The sequence below is a fragment of the Alosa pseudoharengus genome, unplaced genomic scaffold, assembly GCF_046254945.1.
Source record: "Alosa pseudoharengus isolate Yale_2024_CS ecotype anadromous, Long Island Sound unplaced genomic scaffold, YU_APseudo_1.1 YU_APseudo_1.1_scf_18, whole genome shotgun sequence".
Taxonomy (NCBI): Eukaryota; Metazoa; Chordata; class Actinopteri; order Clupeiformes; family Clupeidae; genus Alosa; species Alosa pseudoharengus.
Window position 1 is genome coordinate 18241838 of NW_027468650.1, and position 22748 is coordinate 18264585.

At 44.5% G+C, this 22748-nt stretch overlaps 1 protein-coding gene across 2 annotated transcripts in view; it reads left to right on the top strand.

Annotated features, from left to right (window-relative positions):
* Positions 1 to 19671, top strand: part of pard3aa (par-3 family cell polarity regulator alpha, a) — a 281887-nt gene extending 262216 nt beyond the window's left edge. For both annotated transcript variants that reach the window (XM_076290387.1, XM_076290388.1), the window contains 3 exons: positions 5389 to 5512; positions 12244 to 12374; positions 16345 to 19671. In XM_076290387.1, the coding sequence (XP_076146502.1) occupies positions 5389 to 5512; positions 12244 to 12374; positions 16345 to 16828 (739 nt within the window). In that variant the 3' untranslated portion in view covers positions 16829 to 19671. The remainder of the gene's footprint in view (positions 1 to 5388; positions 5513 to 12243; positions 12375 to 16344) is intronic.
* Positions 19672 to 22748: the final 3077 nt, after the last annotated feature.

Consider the following 22748-nt stretch of genomic DNA (forward strand, 5'->3'; position numbering starts at 1 on the left):
AGAAGGGAGTGAGAGGATTGGACAAGAAGCAGCGAGCAAACTTTCAAAAAGAAAATAACTGGCAAAATAACCGGGGTAATTTCTTTAATTCTCAAACGGAAAGATTGAAAAAAGCTCAAAGACTACTTGTACGGACATGCCAGCCTGCCACATCTGATTGCATCACCATACTGCGGATCGACTCGATATGCATCGATTTCCTGTGAAGATTAGCTCAAACGAAAGAACCCGGCAAACTTTTTCTCCCTTTTTAATCTCCCTCTGAAATGACCAGCAGTAACACTGATTTGATCTGCTTTTTTACATCTGTGCAGTTTCCAGTTTCTCAAGCCTGTCTAAAACCCTATGGCTACATAGAACTCTTTGAAATAAACGAGGGTCTGTCAGGCAAGAAGGGAATAAATATGAGTTAAGCTTTCTTTAAAGTGGGTGATACATTGTGACTGAAAGGCCAGACTGCTTCTCGTCTTGCCTGTGAAGATATGGAGGACAGAGAAAGAAGAAGAGACAGATCAACAGATACTAATGCAATTGACATTCAATCTAATGATAAAAATAGCAGACATGGGTAGAGGAGACCAATAGCACTATATTGCCACTGTCTTTCATCTCGATTCTGATATTTTGTCATGAGTTTAAATGAATTTCTGGCTCATACATCAGATTTGAGTGAGATTTGGAGGACCACCAGCTACTTCTAGCTCCTCACGAGGCCCTTACATTAGTGCAGCACCATTTAAAAATCATATTTTTAAATGTTTTATTATCCCATTAGTATTTTTCAATCACTTGTAGTTTCTAAGTAGGTAAAGCTGTCACAACTAGAATTCTAGTCTTATACAATAGTCTTACACAACCAGGCTAATTGTCCGTTGGTAATAATTCTTTTCAATACATTTCTTTTATGGCTGTCAAAAAGGGGTCCACACAGCAGTCAGACATGCCACACAGAGTCCAAACTCTCTCTGGATAAAAGGTTTCAGTGAAACCTCTAACTTCTGCACAGTAAATAGCCCAAGCCTATTTCTTTTTTTCCCACTCTGTTTGTTGTGTTGCTTTCCCTGGCTTTTTTTCTTATTAGCAGCCCAAGTCTTTACTATGGAAATTTTTTCACATAATACCCCACTGCCACATTCAGTCTTTCCAATAAATGAGCTGCGTCGACCTTAAGTTGCTCAGTCAGATACCCCACTGTTAGTCCTGACTGGGTGTCACTGCACATTCAAAAGGTTTAATCTCTTACAATAACCCCACTGTCTTGAGAGAAATTGCTTTTTGGCGGCCAGTGAAGAAACTCTGCACACAATGTTATTAAGCTTGGAGGGAGAGTGGGAGAGGGAAAGAAAGGAGATAGAGAGAGGGAGTGAGGGAGAGAGAGAGACAGGAAGAGAGAGATACAGGGAGAGAGAGAGCCCCTGCCCATGTGGCTGACCTTTGAGGCGGTGAACACACAGACAGATATTGAGTGAATCTCATTGTGCAGAGAGAATGAATCTGTTGGCTTGTTAAATGCTGTGGCATATGGATATTTTATCTCCCTCCCACCCATTAATTGCTTTACTGTCAAACTGTTTTTCCATGCAAGTTCCTCTCGATGCAGTGAGCAAGGGAGAGGAAGGGGGGGGGTGGAGGTGAGCACAGACAGAGACAGCCAGAGCCTCTTTGGGACGCACAGCGTCAGTCACAGAGTGTCTGGCTTTTTCCTGTCCTCTAGCAGGTGCGCAGCAGTATGGTGTCTGACCTTTCCTGCACCGCCACCACTAGCGCTAGCGGAAACCTGATCTCCGCTCGCCATGCGCGCTCTCTGTCTCCGCTGCACTCCGCCCACCTCTCTGTGCCATTGTTTGTGGCAGCCAGCGCATTTATCCTGAACGCTAGGATACAGCACTGACGCAAATTGCCGGCAGGTTTTGTTTTTGTGTGCATAGTGTATGTGTCTGTGTCTGTGTGTGTGTGTGTGTGTGTGTGTGTGTTTGTGTGCTGCCTTGTGGTCCTATTTCATCTGGTGATTGGTGACATTGATGAATGCCGAGTAGGTATTTATAAGAAGTGATACCTGATGCTTAGGTGGAGGTAGTGGTATGAAATGAGATATGTTGACACCTATTGTATAAAGAGTGGGACTGCCAGATCACAGAATTCATTGCTTTATTCGCAATGACAAGATAACAATTTTTGGCACAACACGTTTAAATCTCCTCGGTGCCTGCTTCCTTAGGTTTTAGTACTTCAATAACCAAGACTTTCAAATGGAAAAAAGTAAAATCGCAGAATTATAAAACTTATGTCCTCCAAGAACTAGATGGGTCTTTGAACTTCAGAAGAGCAAGTGGGTGGTTGGATTGACTGCAAGCGCAGGCTTAGAATGAGTGCCCTCAAGATGATAAGATACTGAAAGAAGAGGCCCTTTGAACTACTGTGACAAATTTTCGCCTCATATTTCTGAAATAATGATAAAAACATGCGCCTTAACTCTTAATCAATCCCATTTGCATTTCTAGCACTATGACTTCCAATTTCATATTTTAATTGCCACGGCGATCTTGTCGCCCCACTCACCCCTCCAACACCCCCCCCCCCCCCCCATTTCCCTCGATAGTTCATGGTTTCTTTTCAAAGTCTTTTTACAGCCCCAATAATGTGTCAGGCTGGGAAGACTCCCCACATTGTGCTTGAGTAAGTGACCCCTCACTGTTTCAGCGAAAATCAATACCACAAACCCACGGGTGCTCTGAGGAGTGGGAAGGCACTGGCTGGAACCGGTGCGCAGACTGTCTTGTTTACGGCTTCGCTTGTTGTCCGGGTGATGCAGCCCAGCTGGCCACCAGACTCCCTGACCCTGTTGCCGTACGGGACACTGACCTTTGTCCAGGGTTCAGTCAGAAGGCATTTATGACTTTTTGTTTAGAATCTGGGTTGAAGGGTTGGAAGTCTGTTTCCAAACCGTTGAAGTAGCCTCCGTGCACCTGGTTGTAGGGATGGGGTGTCCAAGTCATCATCAGTGTGTCATCATCATTTTCAGGCAGCCATGACGCAACCGAGTCTGAGTTGTCAGTCAGTGTGCGGATGATCGAGGGCTTTTTGTTTTGTGTCCGTGTCTGTCTTGCCCTGTTCAGACATCGCTGGCATTCCCCTGTTGGCAGCCACGGTGCCTGGGCATGTCAACACTCTAACGAATGTGTAATCACACGTTTGCACGAGCTAATGGCCAGATTAATTCTCCCCGCAGATGTGCGGTAATGGCCGAGTGATTTGTTGTGCTGTGTTTATTTCCTCTCTCGTGCTTGTTTGTTTTTTCTTCAGGATTTTTTTTTTTGTAGGAAATGTTTTAGCAATCTCATACTCTCTTTCTGTTGCTTTCTTGAGGTCTGTTGCTTTCCTTCATTCTTTCCTGTACTCTTTATCTTTCTTATCTTGGAGTTCTTAAAACACAGGCCAAAAAGGCATGTGGACACAAGTGATTGCCATTGCTAAAAATGTTTTGAACATGGTCGGCAGTAATTTTCACCAATTGCTTTTAACTGGCTCCAACAAAAACAATCTTCTTTTATACTGTAGAATTAACAAATATGGTATTGCTTTTAACTGGCCCCAACAAAAACAATCTTCTTTTATACTGTAGAATTAACAAATATAGTATTACTTTGTGTTGTGCGTTATAAATCCCAGAGTTATAGTGCAGATCAGAATTTACAAATATTTACATTTAAAAAGTTGTCTATCAGCATTCAATTTTCATCAATCCACAAGGTAAATATTTCAAATTAAGTTAGGTTCGTTTGATATGTTTGACTTGGTTGATTGTACCCAGTCAATTTGCTAGGGGAGAGAAAATAAATGTGAAAGCTGATCTTATAATGGACTAGGGGGAAGCAGGCTAGCATATCACATTATACCAACAGCCTGGGGCCACAACCATACTGTTCGATGATGCGTTTAATCTACCTGCTTTACAACCTCATACAAATGAATATGATGGCTTCAGCATGCACTAACATCACTAACGTAAATCCGTAGAGAAAGGGGTACCAAATGAGCTATGGCTAATACAATTGATTTTAATGGCTGCCTGATTTAAAAAAGCATAAAATGAATGAAGTTGTTTCTGTTTGATGGTTTCTCGGGCAATGTTGCTCGCTACTCCCGTTCTCTCTTTATGGCCAGCTATTTAGTGGTGTTTTAATGGAGCCTGATTGGCAGCATACCTCAGGCAGCCATTATCATCAGAGGGATGGTTTTCTGCTGTAATCTGCAATTATGGGCACCATCACATGCCCCACAATCCTCTGGGCTGAAATGAGCAATCAGATCTGATGAGCATCCAGACACCTGTGTGCCCACCGTCTGCTATGGTTGCCCCTCTATTAGCACCCCTGGGTTTGTCCCTCTCCACTCCCCCTATTCATGTGGTCCGCGTCTCATCATCACTAATTCATTTTTTAACTTTGTTTTACACTTTCTTCCGTGTGATGTCTCTCTTTCTCACACACCCCCCCCCTCTTCCTCCTCTCTTGTTCTTCATTCTCTCTTTGCTACTTCACACCTCCCCTGCCTGCATCCTCCCCACTACTTCATCATCGCTCTCTCGCTCACGTGTGCTGGCAGAAATCGCTTATTATCCAGATGGAGGACTTCCTTGTAATGAGGTGTTTGTCACTGGCTGCCTCTGTTGGGTTTGATAAAAGCGAAGGTAGATTAGTGGGCTGAGGAGATGTGTATTGATCCCTATTGACAAGCCTCTCAGAGCCTTTAATGAAGGGCATGCAGATGAGGGCCTGACAGCCTGTTATTTAACGGAACCATAACTGCATAAGGTTTCTCCACTCTAAAAGGAACATGCATCACTTACCATGGTTCACTGGGGACACTTACATGAGACTATTTCTTCTCATATATGTTTCCTTTGGGTGTAGGGGAAGGGATTGAACGCATTATATGTGTAAGGAAATGCCTGTACAGAAAATGACTGTCCCCATGTGAATATCCTTGCTGGGGGGGTCTCGGATGAGTTCAGAGCTTATTATCCATCATTCTGTTATGCATGTTGGCATTAAAAATATTTTGAAGTATGAATGTATCAATGTAAAATTAAATTAAGTCCTACAAGAGGGTGTTCACTGCAAGCCATAGAATGCTGAGTCATAGTTGTTGTATTAAGCCCTCTTTGTTGCACATGTCACCTTTCTGTGGTCATAGCAGAAGTCCCTCTAGTCCCTCTGTGTGAGGAGAGCTTCTCCAGCTCCTAAGCAGGCACTCAATTGATTTTCTAATCAACTCTCAGCCCATCTCTTCAGATTTATCATAGGTTATGATGTCATTCTCTGTCTCTGGTAAACCAGCGAGTGTGATTCTCTCCTGACCAATTGGCTCTCTCCCCCTTGTCCGCAGCAACCGGCTGGCGCCTAGCAACCACGAGCGGATACAGCGGCTGCGCCACGAGTTCCAGCAGGCCAAGCACGAGGACGATCCAGATGACCGCAGGCGCACGTACAGCTTCGAGCAGCAGCCCTGGGTGAGTGTGTAAGCGCCCCGAGCCACTCGCGCCCCCGTCGCACATGTCTTGCAGCCCCTCGGCCAGCCGGCCCGGTCCCATCCTAACTCTCGCTCAGTCACTAACCTCCCTCCCAGCAAGCCACGCAGCGAAGCAGCTGTCTCTTGTCCACCACTAACCATCTTTCCTGGCATGACACTACAAGGGCCAGCAGGCCACTGCTGCAACTAACGCTGATTCTGCTCACTTCACCTCACATGGTCTGTGACAAAGACTTTGGAAGACTTCAGGATTCTACTCTCACTGCTAGGAAGCAGATCAGTTAGTTGTTTGATTTCGTCAAATGTCTTGGGGGCTGCTCTTTTGGTTATTCGTTATCCTCTCTGGCTAGCACAAGATGGCTTGTCTGATGAAATCTTGTCCACTGACCTTTGACCTAAATCTAATGACCACTCATATGTCTTTCAATGTGCCTTTTGAAATCCCTGGGTAGTGGTGGCTCACAAAAAAAGATCATCTGCCCAGTTTGACAAATAGAAAAAAAAAATAGCTCTGGTTCTCATGGGAATATAATGAAGGAATGGATTTTAAAACAACAGCTTTTACACTTGTCTTTTTATTATAAAAATGTAAGTTTCTTAAAATGCAATGATGCTTTTCATTATATTAAACTTGATATAATGTTTAGTGTTATGTTATATAATCAAAAAATCAGTGTATTGTTTAAGTGTGTTTCGCACTATGTTTGATAGATGGTACAGCTTGTTTTTGTCTTTCATTGCTGTTGTGATTGTATTTAACATTGCTTTTGACAAGAAACAGAACTACATCTCCCACTCTACCCCTTGCCTAAACTAATAAACAGTCTATGATCGATCAGATAGCCCACAGTCAGATTTGTTACAGGTATGTTTGTTGGATTTACTGTGAAGTGTATGTGTTTTCACACTGCTTTCCCTGTTGCTTTCTGTTTGGTTTACATTCCAGGGTGAGAGGCTACGCATTATTTTTTCCTTATCAGAGTGTTACAACAATATACAAGGCTCTGCTGGCTGGGAACTTAGTCGCTCAGGGTCAGAGGTCACATAGTTGTGTGTCTTTGCAGTGTAATGGTCTGAGACAGAAATTTTTTTGGTCTTGTGACTTCCTGGTATAAGTGCACAGAGGGATTTTAAAGGATGACAACGTAATTACCTTGAACAATTTGGCTGTTTCCCCCAAATTGCAGGTCATTGTGCTGACCTCTTTCCTTGCCAACAAGTATTAAGCCTTGTACATTTTAACATGACTGTTCTTTTATTTCATTATTATTTTCAACTGCCAAGCCTTATTTTTAGGCTCTCATTTCCAACAGTTTTTGCTCTCCATCCCTTCTCCATCCCTCTCCATTCTTTTTGTTGGAGAGGAGCCTAGTGCTTTTTCACTTTGTTGTCAAGCTTGTTAAGATGTACTCTTTTGAGATGTCTTCCCAGAGTAGTTTCCTCATGTCAGTCTAACTTTTCTAGAAGTTCCAGGGGACTTGCAACTTGTGCCCTTTTACCGCATCTCTGATGAATCCTTCATGTTAGCACGGCAACCCCAAAGAAAGCGTGTGAGCTCTTATTTGCCATAGCTCAGCTGTGTTGTTTGCTAGATCAATGCATCAAAGCCCACTGTCATTGTTGCTGCAGGAGAGAAGTTCAAACCCTTCTATTTGCTCAGCAAAAAAGCCAGAGCTGCCTGGGCTTAAAACGGCTCTAATTGCTAGCGATTGTTTACATTGTTGAAAGTCTTCCAGGTATTTGAGCAGTAATAAAATACTGGGCTCTGTTGGGAGCTGGTGGTCTGCGGGATTAATGACTGGTCTATGGCCTTCCCTCTAAACTGTGCTGGTTTAAAGTGACAGGGCCATGTTCCCTGAGCAGGCTGGAAGTAGCTTTGATTCAGGTTTCACTGCATGTCAAATGTCAAGTTCTGACACGTTTCTGTCAGGGACAGGCTTCAGGTTTTGCCACCTTTGTGTATTTAACATGCCAGATGATTGAGGTCTGGTGTTAGGTAAATTATTCACATTTATCAGCCCAATATGGTACCATAAAGAGAGCATTTTTCAAAAAGGCCAACTGTCAGGCTTTACTACTTAGAGTACAATGTTTAGGGTTCAGTGGTCATTGCTTTTAAGAACGATAATCTACAGAACATAGTTCATAAACACTTACAGTAGCCCTTAAACAGTTATGTCAAGTAGAGGCAGTGTGGTAACAATTATACATGCTCTGCTTCCTCCTTCCTGTGACAAGAGCCAGAGTTTCGCATGCACACATTCACTAAATCCACCTCCGAGCTTTCAATCTCATCTCTTCGACACCACTGAAAAACACAAAACACATACATACAAGCCTGCAAGTGTATGCCTGTTTGACGTTGATTTAGTGCTGGTAGTGTGCTGTTTGCTTTGCGGTCGTGCTGATCTGTTGTAATCCCCTGTCATTCATCAAGCCTGCCTGATTGGTGTTAAAAGCTGACATATGAGAGAGGGAGAAGGAGAGAGAGAGGGAAGGAAAGAGGGTGAGAGAGAGAGAGGGATTGGTGAGAGAGGTTGATAGAAGGCAGTTGTGGACAGGCTCAGAGTTTTTCTCCTTGATCTCTGTGGGAGTTAGATCCTTTAGAAATGAATGTGGAGGCAGATTTAATCATAGGACCATGATTTTTCGTGTGTCCGCACTGTAATGTGTTTTGTTTTTCCAGTGAAAAATCTGAATCACTATCTAATCATTCGATTTAGAATAAGAATAATGTACCATTTCAGAATGTTCCAGAATGTTCCAGTATGTTCCCTCCAGACCCAATCAAAGCAGAGGGAGTGCAGCGCCCAGCGTGAGTGCATGAGCGAGGCTCCGTGTCAGAGCGTAGGGAGTGTCTCCTCTGTCTTTCATATTAGGCCTCCAACACCCCTGAGGCAGGAGTAACGGTCCAGCCCGGGTCAGGAGAAAGAATGTTGGGGCAGCACTACAGAGCGACCAGTAATCGGCCTCAGCGTTTAATGCCTGTCTTAAACCTTCTCCAGTGTGCAGGCAATTAGCGCTGTCCAGTTTGCTTTCCCTCCCACATTGCTGCTTTTTGTTTAGTGGGGGTGGAGGGACTTTCCAGATGTTCATCGTGAGCAGCCTGTGTTTTCCAGAGGCTGGCTGTGGCGAAGAGTCATCTCTCTAGTCGGCCTGGCTCCTCTCTCCCTGTCTCTCCCTCCCTTTCCCCCTCTCTTTCTCATTTTCCCACTCTTCCTGTTTTTTCTCCCTCTCACTCACTCACTCTCTCTCTCTCTCTCTCTCTCTCTCTCTCTCTCTCTCTCTCTCTCTCTCTCTGTCTGTGTTGTGCATGGCCACACAGAGAAATATGTCGTTGTTAGACTGGTCCCTGAACAAAGAGCAGAGGAACAGTCTCATTAGGTTTTCATTTATGTGGATTCTTCCCAGTCTCCTGTGAAATGCTGCCCCGGCAAAGGCCTCAGCTGGGCTGCCTATTAGAGCAGGATTGCTTGTTTCACACCAGGAAGCATTGCCTCTTCAAGTCAGTTATTCTGTGGACTGTATATTGTGTTAGTATTTGGAGACACTGATGCTTGATGCCCTGATGCGCTTGGTGACATTCGTGCTATATTGTAGATGCGTCTTATTTCATCTGTTAAACTGCGGCGAAGCAGAACATGGTGGAATATTCTATCACGCTAACAATATTATCCCAAAACTATTGTGCTGTCAGTTATGATTGAGCTTGTAGATGTTGGACCCCTGTGATTAGGTGCTAGCGGGCTGAATTACTTAGTTCTTTTGTTAGTGCAGTTGCAGTGGTTTCCCATGCACCGTTTGTCCAGAGCTGTCTCACTATCGCACATGGCCCCACGGTTAGGAAAGGTTATCAGCATCGCACCAAATTAGCCTAACCCCAGTGCTCTCTGGCGGCCAGTAGAACAATGGACGGTTTCATACATAGAGGAATGCCTTAATGCGATAGCAGAGTGGGCAATCCGCAGATAACATAACTCACAACTCACATATCTTGATTATTCTCCCTTAAGAATGGGCGCCTAAGATTACTCCACATCCTTCTCGTTCTGTTTCGCAGATAAGATTATCTTAACTGAAGTAGAGGCTTGTCTTAAGTCTCTAGCCAGTCTGTAGTGCTAGTCTCCAGGCTTCTGTATGTTCATTCAGTGTGTTCTGTTGGCGTAGCTCCTAGCTTATGGAGGTTAAATATGTAGTATAAATGATTTATGGCATGACACCCTGTGTGGAGTCCCAGACTCAAGACCTTAGTTGTTTTCTGTTGAAACTGTATCTGCCCTGTGACTTGACTAAAGGAAACCGCCATCCAACTTGAGATTGTTGTCTTTGCTGCAGGAACTGAGCATCAGTCCCAAGGTTTCAACCACATATGGACTGGGGCATGTGGTTAATAAAGCCGGCGAATTGGCACCAAACTTTTCTTTCAGCTACTTTCCGTTTCCGTCTCTCTTCTTCTGTCTCCCTCACTTCCTCTCTTTGTGTGTCCTTTTCCTTCTTTGGTGTGTAGCCCGCTTTTTATGTGTGTAGTCAAAAGCATTAGCAGAGAAATACCTTCCATATGTGTGCTGTGTATGTGTGTGTGTATGTGTGCGAGGAGGGACTCTGGAAGTCATTGTGTACCCGGAGACGTAAACAACAGTATATGTACAACATAGGAGGCCGGGTTTAAACCATCATGCACGCACTGACATGCTATGCTGCTGGCCCATCTGGACTTGCATAGATGGAATGAATAGGGGTTTTTACGGGTCAGACTCTACAGTAATCACGACTATTATAGTCTGTTTTTTATCTGCTTCAGAGGTCTTAGGTTGAAGTCAACATTTGCTCTGGGGAATAGCGTATTTTGGATAGCTGCAAATGATTTTTCAAAATGGTCTCATTTGGAAAGCTGTAGAGCCTTCACAGAACAGATGTCTTTGTTCTTGTCTCTGTTCTTGTCTTTGTTTCTACCCTTCCTCTGTTCTCCTTGCCCTTCTCCAACCTTTTCTGTGTATGTACTGTACATGCCAAGAATTGAACTATAATATATGTATTCTATTTTATTGACAATATTTTCTTGTGATTGAATTTCGCAGTGAAAAAGGGACATAGTTTTGATTTAATTTCAACAAATCCCATGGTCTATAAACCATTGTCATCCAGCGGACCGTCAAATAATCTGATTTCATGTCCTGCCTAATTCTATTATCCAGACTGATTATTCCTCAAAGCTATGTATCAGGAATCCACAAAGTAACACTGTCTGTGTTGATAGAACAGGTACACACACACACACACACACACACACACACACACACACACACACACACACACACACCTTCTCATCTCTCTCCTTCAAGGTTATTCTCTCATTTCTTTAAATTACATTAAAAGTATCTTTGCCGTGACTTAATTATTTTGCCCAAATGTAGTGTTTAGCCAAAATGAAATAATTTTATGTTGCCCGTCTCTGAAATTAATGTGATATGGTGTTACGGACTGAGGCATCTCATGGAGGCAGACATGTTTTGCCAGTGTAATTGGAGAGACCCCCAGCTCTATTGCTTTGACACACATGTGTAATAGTTTTACTTCTATTCCTTGGTGAGGGCTTGTTCCTGAGTGACTGTTAATTGCACTGTTATTGCAGCTGTCTGTAGAGCTGGCAGAGACCATGTTCTTAATAGTCTATCCTGGAATAAATATCACTGTACATGTACAGTATATAACCTGGAAAAGCAGGGATAAGAGTGATGAACGATTTTAATTTCAATTAAACGATTTTTAATTTTAATTTCATGTATGTTTCTTGACAGTAGTCAAAGGTAGATGGAGCTATAAACTCAAGCTGAGATACAGATGCAGACACACACTCACACATCCAGTGACAAATCCAGCCAGACATTTCCTGCTTTGTCATATTGCATGCATTAGTCACAACTGTGATACTGTATCTGTTAGCCATGCCAACAGTGACGAAACAAGCAAGCAAAATTAGTAGCCATACACATCACCAGCACACCAGCCACATCCTTTGCATTACTCACACACTGAAGACCACTAAAAAGGTCAGGGATGTGTGCATCTGTGTGTGTGTGTGTGTTTGTGTTTGTGGGTGTGTGGTTGAAAGAGGATGTGCGCATCTCTGACCAAACTTCCTTTGTCGATTGTTGTTTGTCTAATTAACACATGCTACTCTTGCCAACACTAACCTTGCTTAATGATCTCTTTAGAGATGCTGCAGCGCAGTCCAAAGGGAGGCAACATGAAGGGGTTTATCTCATCTGCATGTGCTCTGTGGGGTGACTGACTGACTGACTCAGTGGCCTTCTCAAATTAGATTTGATCAGCTATAGAGCTTTATTTTACAATTAGTTGTAGGTGTATGAAATTGCAAACTCAGTTAAAGCAGTTCTCCTTTGTGTGTGTGCGTGCCTGTGTGTTTGCGTGAGCGCGCTTTATGACTGCATGTACGTGTTTGTTTGTGTGTTAATAATGGCATGTGTTTTTGTGAATGTGCATGTGTGTGACTGTGTGGACAGATGTGTTTCCTTGTGTGGTTTGTTCTTTACTTGTTTGTGTTTTTAAATAGTTTCGTACAGTAGTAACTGGGTGTCCATCTGGGTTCGTGGATATGTGTTTGTCTGTGTGTGATGCCAAGTGCGTAATGCAGCTCTGAGTAACGTGTGTGTGTGTGTGTGTGTGTGTGTGTGTGTGTTTGTGCTCCAGGCTAACACAGGTTCCTACACGCAGACTGGGCGGCACTCGGTGTCTGTGGAGATGCAGATGCAAAGGCAGAGGCAGGACGACAGTAGAGACACCTTCCAGCAAACCCAAAGACAGTACAACTCCCTACCACGGTGAGCAGCTCTCTCACTCACACACTCTCTCTCTTGCTCTCTCGCTCTCTATGACTACCCCCTCCCCCTCCTCCTCCCTCCTGTGTGTTATTCCTGATTATTTGGCAAATCCACATACAGTCATTTATTGTGTATTAACCGCATTGTATATAAACCACAGGACATGGTTTTATGCAAGTTAAAAAAACAAAACCATATTTATACCATATTAACTGCCATAATACACTACCCGTGTATTAACCTTATAGCAAAATCATTGTATTAACCCCGGTTAATAGTTGGGAAATTATGGTATCTATTCTGTATCATTTTTCATCTGTTATATTAAACGCTTTTCTTGTTCTTATCTGCATCTTCCAGTTGCCTCATTTGGCATTTTCCCTTTAAAATGATCTTTAGCAAAAGCTAGATCCAGCTCATCACTGCTTCTGCCCAATTCCTCTAAAAGCATCACCATTGCATTCTCATTCCTGACGACCATTTTGTGCGAATCAGTTAAAGTAATTCCATTAGGCTGTAATGGCTCTCACCCTCTCCCTCTCTCTCTTTAATGAGTGTGTGGGGCCACAAAGAAACAGTGACTTACTGTGTCCGAATACCCACGGGGCGTGGGGAGAATGCCCCCCCCCCCCCCTCTAAAAGCCAATAAAGGCTCGCTACAGCGACGTGTTTTCCAAAGGAAGTTTATCTTGGCAACCCCTACCATTCCCCCGAGTTGAGCTTCGGAGGGGTATCTGGCATTCTCTCCATCTCTCCTTTCCCTCCACCTCTTTCTTTGTATATTTTTTTGTAAATGTCAACACAGCAGCGAGGGACTCTTGGTCTGGGTGCATTTTTGTTCTCTCCTGAAGGCCCTCTCTGATATCATTGTCTCTGTTTTGGACTGTCAGGCTGATGGTGTGTCTGTCTTATGCCTGGTCTGTGACCAGACCCCCTACTATTGCATGTTAAAGAGCTCACTAATGCTGCCATTGGGCTCTGTCTTGTCTGTTTTTGTCTCTTTCTGTGTCTACAGTACCTCTCTACGTTACTCTCTTTAAACTTTTTCATTATTCAATTGTGTATTCCTACAGTAAATCTGAAACTCCCATGCTTGAGTGAGACTCAGCCTGATAAAGTTTGACACCGTGTTTGAGTGAATTTATTGCCGTTTCTTTGGGACATGTATTTTCCTTGCAGCGATTTTCCAGTCTGAAGCCCAGCCAGGTCTAGCATGCCGAGCTGAACCATTATAACATGGAAAGACCCGCTGTATAAATGGGTCCTGCTACAGTTGTTTTCCAAAGTATCAAATTATGTTCTTTAGGTAATTACCAAAGGAATTTATAGCCAGAAAGCATATGTTTGTGTGTGTGCGTGTTTGTGTGTGCGTGTGTGTGTGTGTGCGTGTGGGTGTGGGCGCGTCTGCATGTGTGTGTGTGGTCTGACATTGTTGAGTGCCTATTTTTACTGGCCACATTATAGGTGTACCTTAGAAATACAAAATGTCCAAATTAGCCTGCAAGGAAAAGAAGGCAAATGACAGGTCAGTGAAGGCCTCTGCCCACCAGTCATCATATGAAAGCAGGTCCTCGCAGAGCTCACTGGATCAATGCAGAAGTGTCATCCAGTACTCCTGAGCCTGATATACTAATCAATAAGTGCGCGGTGCGCCCACGGTCTTCCCTGCCCTTTGACATGCCTCGCTCTCATCAGACAGCGACCTCATTCTGGACGCACGTCAGATTTGAAGAGGCAGGAGGTTCGGACCTGACAATTCCCATGGGAACGTAGTGGTAGACAGCACATCCCCCCCCACCCCCATGCGTTCCATCCAATAATCTCATACCATGCTCTATGCAGAGGTGGGGGGGGGGGTTAGAGGGTTGGTGTGAGATGACTTTTGACCCAAGACAGGATCAGCATCAAAGGCAAAGACTAGGGGAATGGCTCCTTAATTAGGCATCAACCAATGTTGTGCATTCAGTCGTGATTAAGTATATATAGCTGACAGCAGTATCGTAGTGAGACTCTTGTCTAACTGAGGCATCAGATTGCTTTTTCACTGAGCCCTCTTGTAGCATATTGATGAGGTTGTGTTCACATGTGCAGAGCCGGCTTTGGCTAATGAACAAATATGCCAATGGAATGGGATTTACTAAGACGGGAGAAAGAGACAGAGGAGATCCAGATGATAAGCGTACGCAGTGATTAGCTGTAATAGAAGTCATGAGAAATTGACCGCAGGTCTGACCAGTCATCCGATGCATGCATAAATGAATGCAAGCACAAACAGAGACACACACACATATTTATCCACAGTGGTCTCCTGCTTTCAAATAAATACAATTTGGAGACCTCCAAGTAAAAGAAACAGTGGTCTATGTAAAGTTGCTTGTTTACTAACACCAGGTCTGTGCTGGGCGATACTTTATTGACGTATGTCTTTGTGTTTGTGTATACCCTTTGATAAACACCTGATTTACTCCGGCTGCACAGAAAAACAGAAACACCATTGAGTATAAAATAGCTGTCCCCTGCAGTCCAACATCCCAATTTGGTATGCTCTAGTTCTGCCATTCTGAATTCAGTCCCCATTTGTTGTTTTGTTATTCCTACAGTTAAGTCTCCTTCTAAGCAAAATACAGTGAGCAATTCTGCATTTGCTGTTATCAAAAGACAAATAGTTTTGTTAGATGAAGGCACGTATATCTATTAATCATGCCCATTTATTCATCTGCCAGGAAGGCCGACCCCACCGTTCATACCCACTCCACTTAAGAGTAGAGCTGCAGGGTTGAGACGTGATGCTAACTAAGAAATAAACCTCCATATCCAACAGGCATCATGTTTTTGTAGGATGAGTCTGAGTAAGTTTAGTTGACTAGTGTTGTTGTGGTTGACCTACAGCAGGGGTTTTCAACTGATTGTGAACCAGGGACCACCATTCTGACTAATTACATAATGCCAGGACCACCACTGAATAAAAATACTGATTCCCACATTGCAACTACATTACTGAATCCATGGTCAGGGACCACCAGCAATGTCCTCACGGACCACAAGTGGGCCGCGGACCACTGGTTGAAAACCCCTGACCTACAGTACATACCAGATATCCATTCTCTCTCTCTCTCTCTTTCTCTCTCTCTCTCGTTCGGATACACCATTGACACAACACTGAACAAATCTATTCATCTATTTATCTGAATGACGTGCTTTCATCACATTGATATGAGTGCCTTTTTCATATCAGATGGAGTTGTCACTCTGTGCAAAATAGCGGCGTTTGTTTCCTGATGTCTCCTTTTTATGCAAGTCATTTCAGTGGAAGACCTTGACAATAGACTGTGGTGTTACGTGACTGCAGTCAGAGTGTGCAGGCCCGTTGTGGCATGCTCAGCCATTAAGTGGAGAGAATAGGCCATCCAGAATAGAGCACGCTGTCCCTCACAACAGTGGGGGAGGAAGGGTGCGCGTGGTGGGTTGCGTGCCAGACTTAATGTACGTGTGTGTGAGTGTGTGTTGCTCCTTCATTGTCTTGTCACAGTGTGATCTCCGAACCCCTTTTAAGCGTGCGACGCCAACCGAGTGTGAATGGAATCTTCTCTCTGCAGTGCTAAAAAAAATTGCCTGGCGTCCATGCTGCTTCTACACTCAAGCATCTAATGGAGGATAATAACGGTGGCTGTACTGCCCAAGCGAATGGAATGGGGGAGTGTGTGTGGGGGGGGGGGGGGGGTAGCTTTTAGCGGCTGCGCTGAGGGGGGGGGAAGGGGTGTTGCTATGGTCTTCCATCAGTCAGTCAGAAGACTGGCGACAAGAGACGTGCCCATCAATGCGGACGTCAACATGAGGCAGCTTTTACTGTCTTGTCTGCTCAATGGGCCTGTCTGGCCCCTTCTGAGAGAAATTATTGGCTGGAGAGATGGATGGGTGACTCTGCAGATGGATGAGTTTAAACATCTTTTCCCGTTGTGTCCACTTGCAGGCATCCTCGTAAGAATCCTAGCACCGTCTCTCAGGATTCCTGGGATCGCGTGTACCCGCCAGGAGAAGGCTTCCAGACGGCCAAGGAGAACCCGCGCTACTCCAGCTACCAGGGCTCTCGCAACGGCTACCTGGGCTCGTCGGGGGGAGGCGGTTTCAACGCGCGCGTGCTTCTGGAGACCCAGGAGCTGCTGCGCCAGGAGCAGCGCCGCAAGGAGCAGGAGGCCAAGGCCAAGCTAGAGAGCAGCACGAGCGCCAACGCCACCCCCAACAGCTACGGAGAGCCCCTGGGGGACGCCTCGCACCCCCACCCCCACCCCCACCCCCACCCACACCCGCACTCCCAGTCCCCCTCCCCCTCCCCAGGCCCCCTCACCCCCACCAAAGGGCCCTACCGGCAGGACGTGCCGCCCTCCCCCTCTCAGCTGGCCCGGCTCAACCGGCTCCAGTCTGTGCAGGAGAAAGCGCGGCCATTTTACTCCTGAGGAGAGAAAGGGAGAGCAGGTTGAGAGCACGTACTGTAGAAGAGGAGGAAAGGACTCGCGGAAACCGCAGCAATAATGACATTTGGAATGAGAACAAGCTTGTGGAGCTAGTGAGCTTCAAAATTGTGAGAAACAAAAAGCAATTTTTATGGGATAACTGTTTTGTTTTTGTTTATTTCTTTTGTTTATTTGTTTTTTTTATTCTCTGGTTGTGTTTAATTCTGCATCTTCCACTTGTCTGTGAATTTGTTGTTTTGGGGACTTTGCTTTGTGAAGCTATTGTCTTGATACTTTGGTTAACACTACATCTACCCCCTTCTTCCATAATCTGTGCCTTGATATGTATGACTGTATGCATGCATCTACAGTATGTGTGATGAGGCCACATGTAATGTAATGTAGAATGCTCTGAATTTAGAAAGCAGCAGCTTTTTACGCTGACAATCGGAATGATCTTCTAGACGGTCCCTCCAGGGCCTTCCTCTGCATTTGGACACTCGCACAAGCTTTCCCATTTCAAGTCCAGCTCATGGGAGACATTCAGGAGGTACTGTTCTGTTCTTTAGTGTGCATGTGGCACGTAAGGATGGGGTGTTATGTGCGTAGTGTATGTTTCTGCACCTCTAAACTGTACCCCAACAGGAGACACGGTAGATATTATCACATTAACCATGTGTACTACGCATTGTGTGTGTGTGTGTGTGTGTGTGTGTGTGTGTGTGTGTGTGTGTGTGTGTGTGTGTGTGTGAGAGTCTCTGTGTGTGTCTGTGTGTGTGTGTGTGTCTCTGTGTGTCTCTGTGTGTGTGTGTGTCTGTGTGTGTGTGTGTGTGTGTGTGTGTGTGTGTGTCTGTGTGTGTGTCTTTGTGTGTGTGTGTGTGTCTCTGTGTGTGTGTCTCTGTGTGTGTCTCTGTGTGTGTCTGTGTGTGTGTCTGTGTGTGTGTCTCTGTGTGTGTGTGTGTGTGTGTGTGTGTGTGTGTGTGTGTGTGTGTGTGTGTGTGTGTGTGTCTGTGTGTGTGTCTGTGTGTGTGTGTGTGTGTCTGTGTGTGTGTGTGTGTCTCTGTGTGTGTGTCTCTGTGTCTGAGGGTATGCACACGCGCCTGCTGTGTTAACTAGCATGGCTGAACAGTGGGGGGAACCCTTTGGCTGAGGGTCATGGACGTAAGCCTCCTAGGAAATCCTCTCCATCTCAGTCACGCTCTTCACTTTGATTCATGGTCATTGGCGCTTCCCTCTGTGTCTGTTTTCTGTCCCTTCTCCCCATTGTTGTCTGTTCTCCTCTCTGGTCTTCAGACGAAGGTGATTCCTTAGATCCTCTTACACCCTGAGTGGCCCCTGTCCTGGGAATTAATTTTGTATAAACAAGGTCAGGGATGTGTTATTAATTAATGTTACTCATGAAAAATTCATTCATGTTCACTTGGTTGGGGGTGTGAAATGTTAGCTTTTGTGTTGTGTATCGGATGGCTGTGTGTCACCATTGCTTTCTGATGTGTGCACGTATGTATCTGAGTGCAAACGTTTGTGTGTGTCTGTGTGCAAATGTTTGATTTCTTTGGCCCTCATCTTGACTTTTGGATGAGGTTAACGGTACCTTTGGCACAGTTTCCCTGTTAGGATTGACACTTTTCCATGCTCATTGTTTTATGGTACAGGTTAATGGGACCCTTCCCACACCGCTGACATGTATTAAATTGCTCGACACAGAGGTGCTCATGTTTCCACAATGTAGCCTAAGCCTCAGACCCAGCAATGCCTATCGAAACCTTGTTAAACCTACTGCCATACCATGACAAATTAAGACTTTTGAGTTGAAACGTTTTAACTTTAATCTACATTGGACAGGCATTGTGGGTTTATGTAGGTACATATGTTTGAGTGAGTGTCCTTTGTCTGTGTCTGGGTGTGTATGTGTGTGTGTATGGGGTATGGGCAGGGCGGTACCTGCCATGCGATGTTGCTGTGCGTATGCACAACCACACAGAGATCAATAGTTATCAATAGTTCATTTTACCTAGTCACTCTATGTGTAGCTGGTTTAGAGCAACTGACTTCTCTCTACAGCCCCCCCCCCCCCCTATTATTCGACCGTTTAAGCTTTAAATGCTGCCCCTCGAGTTGATATTGTAAATAAGCATGACTGTAAGGATGCTACATATATGGGACAGTCTGAACACTTTTAGAAGCACTGCTTTTGCCATCTAAAGTCAGAAGCCATCTAAAATGCAGACACTTGCCAACACTAGGTTTGTAGGTTATGAGGTGTTGTTTCCTTCTGAGGTGTGTGTGGGTGTGTATGTTTGTGTGCGTGTGTGTGTGTGTGTGTGTTTGTTGATGGTATGGGAGCACAAATCCAGCAGCTGTTTTTGGTACTTGTACCCTTTTCATATTTCATATGGGGTGTTATATTTTAGCCCTGGATGCGGTTCAAGTGCCTTTAAGGGAGAGATTTTTTATTATGTTATCATGTCATCTAATGCACATTGTTTTTATCTACATGCCATAATTGTTTTTTTGTGGGTACGACAAATTGTTCTTTTGTGTTTTTTTATTTCCACAATGCTTTTTATTGTAATCAATTGAAAAAGAAATGTATATGTAATTATGACCATGATAATATTAATAGCGAAGGTGGTAATCCTCTTCACATTGTATTTTAAGGTATTTTTCATAGCCTTTTTTTATCAATTAGGTACTATGGTGACCTGAGAGAACTCTTGTCTGCACAGTGCAATTGGTTTTTACAACTTTTACTTGGTGTATTAAAAGTGTAAACAGCATCTTTCTGTGTACATATCAAATCAAGAATAAAAAGGAAGGCTGTTTCTTTACAAGTTTACAATGAATATTATGGATGATATCATTATTTTAACAAGACGACCAACCCTCATATAGTTGTTCCTTATCATTCATTCAGTCATTCAGACTGAAACATGTATACTGTATTCTTTGTATTTACAGAACATTAACAGAACTACTAAATTGTCAAACCATATCCCAAAAAAGAGATGCAGAGATTCATAAACAACCATAGGCAGTAACACAACATTGGAAACGTGTACATTTAGAGACATCCACTTAGAACTGTTAAATTTTTGCACCCATGAACGTCACTCTTTGTCATTAATCTTTGTCAGAACTAGACAATCTTTAGGGTCCCATGGTTTGAAACATGCTCATTGTATAATTCTGTAGAATCTGATTGTTGTGACTATTGCCACATGCAATCACGGTGTAACATTGCTTGCTAGCAGTTTTTATATACTGTATCACAGGAACAGTGGTGACACAGTGTTAACCTGGTAATTAAATATATTTAAATGAATGTTCCCTTTCAGACTGTTCATGAATGTCATTGGGGAGAAGCTATATAATGAGATAGATAATGTCCAACCAGCTGGTTAGTATCACAGAACAAAGCCTTATCTTTCAAATTACACAAAATCACAGAGTCCATTGCGCATAATAAATGGTTTCTATCTTTTTAAGATTATTCAAGTTCAACTATCTTTCTTAAGAATAGCATTGCCTCTGTGGTCTCCTGTTAACACTAGGGGCTACATACTTCAAACATGAGATTGAAGCAGAGGAAGAAAACAGACAAGAGATGAAAAAAATGCATTCTTTTCTTCTTCAACCGACCTCCTTTAATCTTTCGCTCTGATTCAGTGGCTCACTTAAAGGATGGGCTGGGAGCGACGCTGGAGTTTGGCACGCAGACTCTCCCCGTGCTGCAGTTAATGACTTTGAAGGGTGTGGGAGACAGCGGTGGAGATTTATGGAGGCCCAGGTCTGGAGGAGGTCCGGAGGATAGGGGCATCTGGCTGGGCCTGAGCTCTGGATAGGAGAGCCATAGACGGCCACTCTCCACCAGAGAGGTGGTGGGAGGGGGGGGGGAGAGCTCAGAGAGAATCCATCTGTTCCCTTCCACTGTAGGTGAGAGAGCAGGCCGTGCAGGAGAATGTATTCTGTGTTTCACTTGTGAGATTCCTTTGAGTCTCTGTGTGTCTGTGAGGAGGTGTGTGTGAAAGAAAGAGGTGTATGTGTGATCTGGGTATACCAGCATGGTGGAAAGAGCATTTCCTGTAAACAGAAGGCATATGCCGTATGATGATGTAACGAGTTCTTGTTTACTCGGTCTTCAGAGGAAAGTGTTGGTGGTGAGAGTGTAAGTGGGAAGAGCAATAATACTGTAACCTGCACACCATCATGGAGCCGACGAGAGAGTGTATCCTTCCCCAGTCGGTTGAGTGTGAGTGGGGCGGGCTGGTGAAAGAGGGCCCTGGCTGATGAAATTCTCAGAGGTTCTTGCCTGTGGACCCATCTCTCCCAGAGCCCCGAGAGAGACCAGGATTGAAGGCTTGCCTTTGGATGAACTCAGGCACTGCTCAGCCTTCTCATGCAAAACACCTTCTGCGTGGAGGGATCTGTTTTGTCTCTGTGATCGTACAGTATGTGTCAGCCAAGGATAGCGTGTCCTCACCCACACTACCATGTTTGGTATAGTGTAGTGATTGGCCATGAAGGCATTAAATGTGGAACAAATTGTGCTATGCTGCTCTCTCTAGTGAATGACAAGACTTGGCAGAAACATGAAACACATCAGTGCTCTTGTGTTTTCACTCAAATGTCTTCTAACTATGTTTTGGATGCTATTGTATTCCTATGCTTAAAGTAGTTCAGCCTTGTTAAAAAATATTCAGATACATTTTTTTCTTGCTTCCTCTCGTGTCACTTCCCTGAACAGTTGTAAATGTCTCCCACATTGGTATCTCAAATGGATTGTCATGGCATTGCATACAAATGGATTGTCACCTGTGTTATATATGTCCCTCTGTCCTCAGGTAGGGAGATCCTGAGAAATGTAGCAGGGTTTTCATTTGTTCTAGATCAGTGAGAGGATTGGATTTCGCAATGGCATGGTCCTCTCTTTATCTGGATGTCATGGCCTTCAGTCTCGCGTGACAGGCCGTAGGAGTCCTCTGGTAGTCCCACGGCCTAGCAGTGGCCCATCATCACTCATGCTACAACACCTCCGAGCCCCCTACGGCCTACGAATGCACTATAAAAAGCAGCGCCCTCTCCTTGCACTCTATAATCAATAGCAGAAGACTGGCTGTCAATCCAGGGGTTTGATTTCATTATGGCTATGCTATGCGCTTAACCTGCGCCGCCTGGGATCAAACTGTAACTTTGCATTGTTGGTGAAAGTGTGTGTGTGTGTGTGTGTGTGTGTGTGTGATATGAGTAGCAGATGTACTTTGGCTTTAAGGAGACCAACCAGGAGACCAGCAACTAATGACCACATGTGTTCTTTCTCTCCTCTTGCTGTGTGTGTGTGTGTGTTTCTGTCTGTCTCTCTCTCTCTCTCTCTCTCTCTCTCTCTCTCTCTCTCTCTCTCTCTCTGTGTGTGTGTGTGTGTGTGTTGCATGCGGGCGTGCGTGACGGAGAAAGAGAGATGGGGGTAGTTTGCTTTGAGGTTTAGGGAAAAATTCACCTGTTACCCTTTTTAAGTCAGAGGAAACCTGTTTCTGCTCTGCTCTCTCTCTTTCTCTCTCTCTCTCTGTCTCTCTCTCTCTCAGCCCCCCGCCTTTCTCGTCCCCTCCTCTATCTCTTCCTGCGGCTGATACATCCCATGGGAATTCCCAGGGAGGAAGCTGCTCCTGTCACTGGGAAAAATGTGGCCATAAATCTCCCCAAAGCGAGACAAAACAAATTGCGGGGAGTTGCGGACACACACACAGGCACACACAGGCACACACGCATGCATGCACACCTTCTTTGCCACAGACATTCCCAGAAGCTTTTCCAAAAGCATCTGGTGTGACTCCATCCTCTCTTCCACTCTCCCTCTCTGTCTCCTTCCTCTCTCGGTTGTAAAGTGTGGCCAGTGTTAACAAGATAAGGTGCAAAAAGGGAAGGC